At 42.2% G+C, this 12,499-nt stretch overlaps 1 protein-coding gene across 23 annotated transcripts in view; it reads right to left on the minus strand.

Moving 5' to 3' along the window:
* The window catches only part of ADGRG2 (adhesion G protein-coupled receptor G2), a 185,430-nt gene that overhangs the window by 9,087 nt on the left and 163,844 nt on the right, over positions 1–12,499 (minus strand). For 22 of the 23 annotated variants that reach the window (XM_049704707.1, XM_049704709.1, XM_049704706.1 and 19 more), the window contains 10 exons: positions 10,709–10,880; positions 10,352–10,508; positions 8,715–8,858; positions 7,962–8,084; positions 7,269–7,314; positions 7,043–7,146; positions 6,131–6,252; positions 4,523–4,791; positions 1,271–1,370; positions 424–707 (listed from right to left, as the gene is read on the minus strand). In XM_049704707.1, the coding sequence (XP_049560664.1) occupies positions 424–707; positions 1,271–1,370; positions 4,523–4,791; positions 6,131–6,252; positions 7,043–7,146; positions 7,269–7,314; positions 7,962–8,084; positions 8,715–8,858; positions 10,352–10,508; positions 10,709–10,880 (1,521 nt within the window). The remainder of the gene's footprint in view (positions 1–423; positions 708–1,270; positions 1,371–4,522; positions 4,792–6,130; positions 6,253–7,042; positions 7,147–7,268; positions 7,315–7,961; positions 8,085–8,714; positions 8,859–10,351; positions 10,509–10,708; positions 10,881–12,499) is intronic. The other variant, XM_049704725.1, reaches the window with a different exon arrangement.

Genomic DNA, 12,499 nt, shown 5'->3' on the forward strand with positions numbered 1-12,499 from the left:
AACACAGACCTAGGAGGTCAGAGTGGTGAGACCTCACGGGGACACTTATGGGTATGTGCACTTTTCTGTATGCATGTTCTACTTCAATAAAAAAGTTACAGGAAAAAAAGGTAAGGAACCAGGTGAAGGAAGAGTGAGTGACTCTCCCAGAAACAGTTCCCTGGTAGGTTCCCCTTGATATGTTTGTTCCCTCCCAGGAGGTAGTGATGGATAAGGAGGAAAAAAGGACCACTTCTTGAATTTAACGAATTTAGCCTTTCTTCCAAGGCTCTCAGAGCACCCTTTCTCAAAGTTAAATCTGTTTTTCCATGATTATATCTTAAGCTACTAAGTAAGCCACTTTGCAGATACTCTAACTTTTAGTAGCAATATTTTTCAGTTCGACTGGGTCATTCAGTGTGTATTTAGTGCTGTAGAGCTTACCTTGTAACGTGTTAAAGATGGCAAAGAGATACATGAAGGTGACATTAACTGGTCCCCAGGCAAAGAAGGCAAAGCCCCAAGTAATTCCTAGTAAAAACGTAAGGCCAGCGACACTCCTGAGATCTTGAATACTGGTTTTTCGCTGGGCTCCCAGTTGCTTCTTCTTTTTAATTCGAAAAAGTTGAACCAGGACCACAATGAACATGCTGACGTTCAGCAAAAATATCACACAGAAATATCCCACAACCGTAATATAGAATACAGCATTGCTGTTGATCCAGCAACTGGGGGGGAAAAAACAGGGAAAACATATTATGGGTTTTTTTGCTGAAATATGGTTGAAAATGATAACAATGAATCTATATTGTTTTACTGAAACATTTTCCTACAATTACAAGAGAAAAAAAAGATAAAACCTCTGATCTCCACAGCCATTTATAGCTCTAGGGGAAAAACTCCAAGAGGGTTTATTTTAGGACACTTGGTGATTGAAAGTATTTAAAAAATATTCTTTGAAGACATTGAAAGATTTTATCCCCTTTAGATCCTAGTAACTCTATTCCATGAGTCTTTACTAACATAGTGTAGCTGGTATTTTATTTTTATCAGAGGCTTATAAAAGTATTTTTGAAATACTTCCTCCTAATTCATTTTTTTAATACTTACGTAGTAGCATGGCTTTTCTAACTAGCTGATCTCATTACATATATAACTGCAAAGCCTGCTGTAAATGTTACTGGATTTTATTAGGAGGAGAGCCAGTTGATATGCTGATTAGAGCCTCCATTTTCTTGGAGAATTCTGCTTTCCAGTTCACTTAACATTCCGAGGGGGGCTTTGTACTCACAAGTCATCAGGTGACCCGTTGGGGAATTTCCCATAGGATCCAAGTCCGTAGTTATCTGGAGATATAATCAGGACAATGGTCACAACCACAGCTGGTACCCCTGGAAGATGGGAAACATTGGTCACACACAGTTCTAATAACCAAAGGTGGTGAGAAGAAAGAATAGAGATCACGTTCTATTTTCTTCTGAAATAGCAGAGACTGGTGAGCTGTTCACCAAACCCAGTTTCTCTTCCTCCCGGCATGTGGCTGGCCATCTCCCAGCCTCTCTTACAGCTAGGTGTATGTGGCTACTTGACTAAGTCTTGGCCAATGGAACATGGACAGAAGTGATTTGCTCCACCTCTTGGCCTAGCCCATAAAAACCTCCAGTGAGATTCTCTACTCTTTTCTCCCAAATTCAGAGCGACCTTGGAAGCCCTGTCTTGAGGCAGAGTCTCCAGCAGCTTGGCTCCTGAAAAATCACAAGACTTCTGCTAACTGGACTGCACATGAGTAAGAAATGACCTGCTCCTGACATTTCAGGGTTTGTCTGCTATGGTAGCTAGTGTTAGCCTTAACTTACACCCATCTGGAATGTAATTTTAAGGGTCAGGTGGCAGGCGAAGTGAAGGACTCCAAAATATACACCAAAGAATCAACCTGTTAGGGTTACCAGCAACTTCTGGAAAATCTTTCATTATGAACCCCAAAGTCCTCAACTGATTATCTGGAACCCGTTGATGGACTGAGATGCCTGACCTGATTGATTTGGGGGTGCTGATTGCCACTACACTGGCTCTCTCACTGGCTCTCCCAGGGCGCTTGGGCTAAGAGGAAGCATAATGAAAAGGCTCCTCCCCGCTTAAAGTGACCTTGGGCTGGGAAGGAGTCCGTCTCACCCCTCTACCCCATCACTCCCCACCCCACGCTGACGCTTCACACTCTGTGCACACAGACCAGCCTGGCATACAATCTCAAGGCTCTGGTAAATAAAAAACAATTCCTTCTCACAGCCAGGCTGGGCTACCTGGTACCATCTAACATAATATTTCATTTAATTCTTTTGTATTTGTACCTTACGGAGACCCTGACATATGGTGACTTCCTAAGCGAGACACCTTCCTAAAAAGAAAATACTGGGGGTGTGGAGCTTTTCCTTGACAAGGGAATCTGACCATTCAGGATTGTACAAAGAAGACGGAATCCGTGCCCAAGATCAGAGGCAGGGATTTCTTTTTCTGGGAATAAGTGACTTTCTAGAAAGGTGTTGTTCTTCACAAAGATATAATAACAAGCAGGATGACAAGGGAGGAAAAGGGTCTGCAATCCTATTGCATAGGGAATATCTGAAGGAATATTTATTTAATATACATATATTTTAAAATATCTTTTGATGTAGACCATTTTTAAAGTCTTTATTGAATTTGTCACAATATCACTTCTGTTTTTTGTTTTTTTTGGCCCGAGGCATGTGGGATCTTAGCTCCCCAACCAGGGATTGAACCTGCACCCCCTGCATTGGAAGGCGAAGTCTTAGCCACTGGACCGCCAGGGGAAGTCCCTGAAGGAATATTTAGCCTGAAGAAGAGGAGGGAGTCTGGGAGGGATGGCGGCTATAATACAGTGGAAGGGATATGCATAAGAAATTAGAGGGCTTCCCTGGTGGCGCAGTGGTTGAGAGTCCGCCTGCCAATGCAGGGGACACGGGTTCGTGCCCCAGTCCGGGAGGATCCCACATGCCGTGGAGCGGCTGGTCCCGTGAGCCATGGCCGCTGAGCCTGCGGGTCCGGAGCCTGTGCTCCGCAACGGGAGAGGCCATGGCAGTGAGAGGCCCGCGTACCGCAAAAAAAAAAAGGAAATTAGAAAGCCAGCCTCGGCTGTTCTCGAGCTGTGGAAATTAGGGTAAATTACGTCATCACTTTGAGCCAGGTTCTTCACCTGGTATTAGCAGTAACTGCCTTGCTAACTTCACTGACTTGTCTCTTATGGGGTTACTTGTGTGAAAATACATTGAGAAATAGAGCATTATACATATACATTACATGTAGATTATCTAAAGGACTCTTTGGCAGAAGAGGTATCAGCTTCTTATTTTTTCTCCTGAGAGAGCAAAACCAAGACCGCTGGAGTGCCACCAGAGAGCCAAGTGAACTTAATGGAAAAACAGACCTGCGGAGCTTTAGAAGATGGGCATTGGCTGCCTTGTAAGGTATTAAAAACGAGACAACAGGTCCAAAATGGATTCGCTTATGCTAGCCACAGGTCACCAAACTGAGACTTAACTCCATTACAGAGTTAAGTCTTCGGCTCTCCCAGAAATGGAATCTTAAACCAGTCAATCCGAAATCACCTTATCAGCACTAGGTAGGTAACCTGCCTGATAGACCCCTGCCACCCCTGAAGGAAAGTAACCTTGCAATAACCAACCCGCTTTATTGCCCAGAATGACTTCCTTATTCCTGCTTCCTTCTGCCTATAAAAAGTCTTTCACTTGGTACAGCTCCTCAGAGCTCCTTTCTATCTGCTAGATGGGATGCTGCCCTTCATGAATTGTTGAATAAAGCCAGTAAGATCTTTCAAATGTACTCAGCTGAATTTTGTTTCTTAATGGAGGTAATGAGCTCCCCTACAATAGAAAAATTCAAGCAGAGGTTAAATTATCTTTAGTCAAGGGTAAGTCAAGTCCAGGAGGCTCCTACATTTGGTGGGGAGTTGAATGAATAAACCTTCAAGATCTTGGGGGCGTCTAAGACTTTGTGATCCACCACTGACAGGTGGCATGATCTGAAATACCGGGCCGGTGTGGTGATGAAGTTACATTAGGTTTTATCTGTACGTTCTCTCGCTCTGCCCTGCTGAGCACACTGTCGTGCACATGTGTGAATCTGGGAGGTACAGAGCAGAGTGAGGCTGGCTGGGAGCTTGGGGACTGACAGTCTGGCCTCATTATCGCCAAGCTAATATTTTCAATTGATTGAGCACCTTCTGTGCCAGCCCCAGTTCTAGTTACTGGAGATACAAAGAGGATTCATAGCCCTAACCTCAGAGTGTTGTGGTCATAACCAATCCAGGGTAAATATACAGGTGTTCTAGAAAGAGACTTGACGAGGTTGCTCTCTGGGCAGTGAAACATGAAAAGGAGAATAAAGCTGTTTTAGAAACCTGCCAAGTATGACCTGCTTCATCAATGTCTCTATCTGATTCAAAATCAAAACACTGGAGAAAAAGCAGAGAAAACCCAGGCACTGTGTGAGCAAAAATTATACGTACCCCAACCAACAATGCAGAATTTAAGGATGTATTTTCGGATGTAAGTATTAAACACTTTGACAAGGGCCAGGTACATATGGAATGCTTCCAGGCCCATCCAAGTGAACGAGACCAAGAGAAAATAATGCAGAAATATAGCCACTGAGATGCAGAGGCCTCTTATGTCATACAAAGCAATCCACGAGTCCAAGAGGAACACCAGGTTCAGCAGCAGCAGAGCTGCACACAGCTGGATGAGGATTTTGGAAGGGTAATCCCTCCGGATCTTTCTAAAAGGAAAGGACAAAAAACGAATTAGCATCACAATCTTCCAACGTTTATGTGAACATATCTGTGTTCTAAGCAATTTATTTGTATTTTTTGGTAAATGTCTATATGTATAAATTTCCTCTCTTTGAGCGTGGGTGTGTATGTGTGGGGGGGGAGGCATTAAAGCCAACAATAACAAAGGGAAAATCGAAACCGAATCATCTGTGATAACCATATGGAAAATTCATGTTTATATTTCAGTGGAACCTTTTAATACATGCCGACTATTGACCCATCCTTTCAAATAGTTTGTAGTGGAATCTTCTGAGCACCCACCTCCACTTCTCCCAAACTACTTCTAGAAGCATTGTGCTGCTTCTCATACAATAGGCTCCTCTATTCAGATCTTCAAAAAGCCAGATTCTCCTCTTATCTTATGTTAGTAGTTAAAATGAGATCATGGAAAGAAGAGTTCAAACTATAGCTAAATGAAACAGCCATAGGAAAATACAGCTAACTGATGACATGTACATGTTTATGCGTGTGAAATTAGATCTGGTGAGATCACTCTGAGTAATGGTTGGCCTTATAGTAATTTAGTCTCATTAAACATATTTCCAAAGGTCCACTAGAAGATCTGTAGTCACAGCTGGACCCTAAGTTTGGCACTAAAAGTAAATTTGTGCATTTCCTGATCAGTGTCCAAAATCTAAATCCCAGAACTTACATATTATTTCATTTAGTTAATGCAATAGAAGTGCCTATATTTCTTTTCCAACAGAATTTATTGGAATCCCCCCCAGAAGTGACCAAAGGGACCCTTCTGATAAGCCAAGAAGGAGATGCTGTCATTTGGAATGTCATTCTTGCTTTGACCTACAAAGCCACACCCACTGAGTATCTGTATTTTTCAGTGACACTTGATACACTTTATTCTTCTTCATCCCCACACCCGTTAATGCATTGAATCTTTTGTGTTTGCTCACTATTATTTAGAAACTTAACATATTAAACACAGCTCTTGTGCTGTACATGGAGCTATGGTCTACTTCACATTGTAAGCTCTTGGGTTTCGGGGTCTGCACCCATCTTTCATTTCTCACTTAATGTCAGGTACCAGGCATCATTTTAGGGTACAAGGATGATTAAGACACAACCCCTGCCTTCAGTGAGGGCACGAACTAGTGGAAGGAAGGAAGTATATAAACCAAAAAGTCCCATGAAGTTTTACATATAGGTGGCCCCACTAGATGGGTGGACAGGATAAGCTAGGCCGAGGAGCATGCTTAATTAATTAATACACTTTGGCAATTGAGGTGCCATGTCATATAATCCAAGTTTCCAGTTGTGGATACTCACTCAAAGGCTATGTAGGTTACAAGAGTAACTGACAAAAAAATTGATGAAAGCCCACAACCAATATAGGTGATAAATGTCAGGGCCATTATCTGAGCCGGTGGCAAGGATGTTCGAGACAAGTCCTGGAAAATAAAATATTGCTTTCAAGACCAAATATTTTAAAATAAATAACAGTCATAATTTACATTTATTGGGTATTCAGGTACCTGTCCATAGTTCGTTCAACAAACCTACAAGATAGGCGCAATTATTATCATCATGTAAAGATAATAAAACTGAGGCCCAGAGAGGATAAGTAATTTGCCAAGGGTCACACAGCTACAAAGTAGAGGAGCCAGGATCCAAATTCAGGTCTGGCCGACTCCAAAGCCCATGTACTTGATCACTGCATTATGGTGCACTGGAAAAGCACCAGGCTAGAAGTCAAAAGACTTGAATTTGGCTTCCGGCTCTTATATTTCTTAGTTCTATGACTGTAGACAATTACCTAACAAGTGAGTCTTGATTCTGACTTCATTAATATGAAAATAACAACTCCCTATTCTACCTATCTTGCTGGATTGTTGGGAAGATTAAATAAAATAATTTATGTCAAATGTTTTATAAAATTTTAAAGTGCATTAAAACTATTTTATTACCCATTTTAATCTGAATTCCCTAGTCCTCTTATAGCTATCTTAAAAAGAAAAACTTAAATGTAAAAATAGAATGCGAAAAAATACTTCTGTGTTCAAGTATTTTCCTTCAAGTACATTTGCTTATTAGAAGAGTCATTTCATTGGTCTATAACTTTGCCACAATATCATGAAACCTGCTGATCTATCAAAGTTATCCATCAGATTAGACATCATGGTATGATCCCCAGCTAACCCTCAGACCCAAATCTAAGGCCAGGTAGAGTGGGGATATTACCAGTAGGACGCCGAAGCTTGTAAGGTGGCTGCAGGTACAGGTGGTTTCATTTAGCCTCCTGTCTTTGACAGAGCAGCCATCAGATGACCAGCCTCCTCTGCCACCTGTTGGCATTGGAAAGAGTGTCTGCCCCGTCAGCAAAGCCACTGCGCCAATCACTGCTCCTCCCTCCTTGCTCCCCCTCCCCTTCCCACTCAAGACTGAAAAAGTTATGTCTGGAACCTACCGTTTCTGCCCAAGTCCCAAAATACACATCTCACTGTTAAGTCATCCTGTAACAGAAAGATAAACTACAAATAATTAATTTACAGAACTGAAAAAACTGGAAAGCGATTAGAAAGAAAACGGTATTTTAAAATTTCAGAATCTCATTCCTGATTTTAGGAGAGTTCTTACTTTACACTGGCCTCTAGAAGCAAGTGAGTCTCATATACGTCAGCACTTAAACTCAACAATTGTGCATAGGAATCACCTTGAGGCCTTGCTAAAAGGCACATTCTGATTCAGTGGGTCTGGGGTGGGGCCTGAGAGTCTGCATTTCTAGCAAGTTCCCAGGTGATGCTGATGCTGCAGGTCTGCAAACCACACTTTGAGCAGCGAGGTCATAGATGATGCTCAATGTGAACTGAACCAAGATGCTTTCTCTTTGGAGGTGAGAATCAGACCTGTAGCCGCAGATATAAAGCACTGAAAACTGGCAAGAAGAGCTTGCTTTTTACACTGCTCCTTCTTGGAAATTAGGAAGGCAGTTATTAGGCCTGTTAAAACCCAACGGAGTGACTATGTGATTCTAGTCTTACACGCTGCCCTAACTGGGTCTAAGGATCTGCTGAATCTACTTTTTTCAGGCAAAGTCTTACAGCCATAGTTTGCATGAGGTGTTTCTGGTCAATGAACAGACCAGACAGGCCCCGCCCACCTGGCTCCGGTGGATGTGCTTTAATGTAACCGTCACGTTTCTTGTCAAATTCTTGACTGTCAGGTTCGCCACGCTCGAGGAAATGACATAGCTGATCAGAGAGAGGTTCTCCAAGGCAGGGTCCTAGCACACCAAAGAATCAACAAGATGGCAAGGGAAAATGAAATGTTATCAGAGAATTTTAGAGCTAGACGGGACCCTAAGGACTATTTAGTCCACACTGGTTTATTTTACTACCTAGGTCAGGAATTCAGGGGCAGGGAGTAAAGTGACTTTCCCAAGGACCATAATGAGAGGCAGAGCTTATTCCACTATACAATGCTCTAAATGCTGAGTTAAATTTCACAGATTGACACAACGAGACCCTCATGAATCTTAAAGGGAACATAACATTAAGCCATTTAAGCTGTGTGTTCCTGAGCAAGTTACTTAACCTCTCTGTGCCTCCATAGCCTAATCTGTAAAACTGGGATATAATTCAATAGTTCCTCCCTCATGATGTTGTTGAGAGGATTAGAGTTAACATTTCTAAGTGCTTATGATACTGCACGGCAGGTGATAAATGCTATGTGAGTGTCAGTTATTGTTATTTATCCTCAGCAGCATCATTAGGTCCTGTTTAAAAATAAACTACAGCTTTTCGGCAATTCATGTGACTTATAGCAGGCTTAAGAATATGTGAGGATTAAAAGAAATAAAACTCCCTCAGTCCCCTCCAAAACCGAAACCAAAAGCAATTAGGGGCAACTTTACCTGAAACAGGGCAGGTGTTTCAAAAAAGTTGAACTGCACCCTGGAAGCCAGCTCCACATCATTAGCTGGTAAATTACTCATCAGCGAAGAAGGCAGAGTAATAACACCAATACTATTCTCAGGAGCCTGAGTTTCCAGAGAAACCTGAAAATCAAGTAAAAGATCATAAAGACGCCTGGGGCTAGTATAATGAAGAGATGGAAAACACAACACCTAATTAAGATGGAGGATCCTGTAAGGGCATTTATTTGTGGTGTCTCTATGTACAATTGGTTCTTCTTTTTTCTCTGACTGCTATGAAATTAGAGGATGTGTAATAGGGAGATGAGCCCTCGGAGCAGGAAAGGAAACATTTTAAGGATAAAGGATATACAGAAACAGTCAGAAAGTGCAGGGTACTATATGTCAATTATATCTCAATAAAGCTAGGGTGGGAGGGGAGAAAGTTCAGGATAACTGCAGAGCCCAAGGAGACCACAGCAGCAGACACACCAACTTGGTGACCTGTTAGGGCAAAGTCATCATAGAACCACATGCACTAAACTTGTAAAGGGAAGACTAGACAAATTAAGTTTAAAGGCGAGACTTGGTTTTACTTGCATGTTTCCAGTCCCCAATCCCTCTAAAAGAAAACACTAGAAGCAGGATTGATATACAGCACCACTATTCACACCAGTGTAGTCGTAACACTTGTTAAAATATTGAAATGGGGACTTCCCTGGTGGCACAGTGGTTAAGAATCCGCCTGCCAATGCAGGGGACATGGGTTCGAGCCCTGGTCCAGGAAGATCCCACATGTGACGGAGCAACTAAGCCCATGCGCCACAACTACTGAGCCTGCGCTCTAGAGCCCGCGAGCCACAACTACTGAGCCCACGTGCCACAACTACTGAAGCCCGTGCTCCGCAACAAAAGAAGCCACCGCAATGAGAAGCCCGCGCGCTGCAACGAAGAGTAGCCCCCACTTGCTGCAACTAGAGAAAGCCCGCGCGCAGCAACGAAGACCCAATGCAGCCAAAAATAAATAAATAAATTTATATATTAAAAAAATTACTGAAATGGGTCGAAAAGTAGCTTGTACCAAATGTAAAATAGATAGCTAGTGGGGAAGCAGCCACATAGCACAGGGAGATCAGTTCGGTGCTTTGTGACCATCTAGAGGGGTGGGATAGGGAGGGTGGGAGGGAGACGCAAGAGGGAGGGGATATGGGGATATATGTATACACACAGCTGATTCACTTTGTTATACAGCAGAAACTAACACACCACTGTAAAGCAATTATACTCCAATAAAGATGTTAAAAGAAAAAAAAAAGAAAAAGCGAAGTAGCCAGTGTCCCTGCTCTCTCCCAACTGCCTAGAACCCGCTGGACACCTCCCCGACTTGACTGCCCCCCCGCAAACTTCCACAAGCCAGCTGCTGAAGGGTTAACACTGGGCACAACGAGGGCCTCTGAGATCCTGCTCCAGCCAAGACCAATGTCCTTTTTCTTGATTCTGTGGCGCCCCATTGTTCTAGATGTTAAATATTTTGAATATCACCCCTGAGTATAGCAGTAATTGCCTCAATCATGAAGTACACAAGGACTATAATCATATACAAAAAAAGGTCTTTTCCACAATAAATTAGGATGTACCTGAAGATTTGCAGGGTCTTGGGCAGCAAAAGTAGTTGTGTCAAAATTACTGGCATTCACTCTGATCACAGTCAGAGCCAAAGAAGGGGAGGTCAGACTTATGGTCTTGGTTGAAAAATTCAGCTGTAAGCCAATGTCATCCACTACTTTTAGCAATCTGTAAAGAGAAGTAGCCGTTCAAATTCAGCACTCCCACTTTGTTTTCCCCAGTCTAAGCAGAATATTGAGTAGAAACTTAACAAGTCATCATGAACCTTGTACGTGAGAGAAAAATACTTGGCTTTAATTAATCATATAGAAGCATCATTATCATTAGAGGGTCCCCTCTCATGACCACATCAGTTTGCTAAGTCATACCTTTGGGCCAAAGGGGCCAGCAAGGTGGGCGGGGAATGAAGGAGTCTGCTGACTTGGTTTATCATTTGTCCTGCGAGGTTAGGCTCCAAGCTGCCTAAGGAAAGAACTTTCTCCATCCGGGACACTTGGTTCTCCAGCTCAGAAACACTGATGCTGCTGGTGTGAACAATTTCTATAACAGAGAGCCAAATCACTTTCTGAACACATAATGGAAAAATCACTAATGAAGAAACACACATAGACTCTGTGACCTAGCAAACCCACTCCTAGGTATTTGCCCCAAGGAGATGAAAACCTGTCTTAAGAAGACATGTTCATAAATGTTGATAGTAGCCTCTTTCATAATAGTCCCAAACTAGAAACAACCCAAATGTCCATCAACTGGAGAATGAGCAAACAAACTGTGGTCCATCCATACAGTGGACTATTACTCAGTAATAAAAAGGAATGAACTGCTGATAAATGCAACAACATGGACAGGTCTCCAACAGTCCAATGTATTATGTTACATGAAAGAAGCCAGACTCAAAAGGCTACATACTGTATGATTCTCTTCATGTGACATTCCAGAAAAACTGAAAGCATAGGGAAACAAAACATATCAGTGGTGCCCAGAGGCTTGGGGTAGTGGGTACGAGTTGACTACAAAGGGACACGAGGGAACTTTGGGGATAGCGGAAACGTTATATATCATGATGGTGGTTACGTGACTGTGGGCATTTATCCAACCTCATAGAACATCTATAGAACTGGATGAATTTTATTGTAGGTAAATTATACTTCAAGAAACCTCACTAAAAAAAAATGTAAAAGCACATTAGTGTATTTAGTGTATATCTGTATAAGCATAAATATACATGTATTTAATTTACAGCATGAATACAGAACTTTATGTGGGTAACTAAAAGCTCTTTTTGTGGAAAGGAGAATATTATGAAATCAACAGCTGGACTACCAGCTGTAAGCCTGATTTTTAGTAGTGTTTTTAATTGGGATACAATGATATAAACCTGTCTAACAACAAAGAAGTCTCTTAATTTTATTGAAGTATAGTGGATTTACAATGTTGTGTTAATTTCTGCTGTACAGTAAAGGGACTCACTTATACATATATATATTCTTTTTCATATTCTTTCCCATTATGGTTTATCACAGGATATTGAATATAGTTCCCTGTACTATATACAGTATGACGTTGTTTATCCATTCTATATATACTAGTTTGCATCTGCTAATCCCAAACTCCCAATCCTTCCCTCCCCTATCCCTCTCCCCCTTGGCAACCACAAGTCTGTTCTCTATGTCTTGTGAGTCTGTTTCTGTTTTGTAGATAAGTTCATTTGTGTCATATTTTAGATTCCACATATAAATGATATCATATGGCATTTGTCTTTCTCTTTCTGACTTACTTCGCTTAGTATGATAATCTCTAGGTCCATCCACATCGCTGCAAATGGCATTACTTCATTCTTTTTTTTTTAAATTTTTATTTATTTTTTGGCTGCGTTGGGTCTTTGTTGCTGTGTGTGGGCTTTCTCTAGTTGCGGTGTGTGCGCTCAGTAGTTGTGGCACGCGGGCCCTAGAGTGCGTGGGCTTCAGTAGTTGCGGCGTGTGGGCTCTAGGGCACGCGGGCTTCAGTAGTTGTGGCACACAGGCTCAGTAGTTGCAGAAGGCAGGCTCTAGAGCGCTGGCTCAGTAGTTGTGGCGCATGGGCTTAGTTGCTTGGCGGCATGTGGGATCTTCCCAGTCCAGGGATTGAACCTGTGTCCCCTGCATTGGCAGGAGGATTCT

This window comes from Orcinus orca, chromosome X (genome assembly GCF_937001465.1).
Source record: "Orcinus orca chromosome X, mOrcOrc1.1, whole genome shotgun sequence".
In the NCBI taxonomy this organism is placed as follows: domain Eukaryota; kingdom Metazoa; phylum Chordata; class Mammalia; order Artiodactyla; family Delphinidae; genus Orcinus; species Orcinus orca.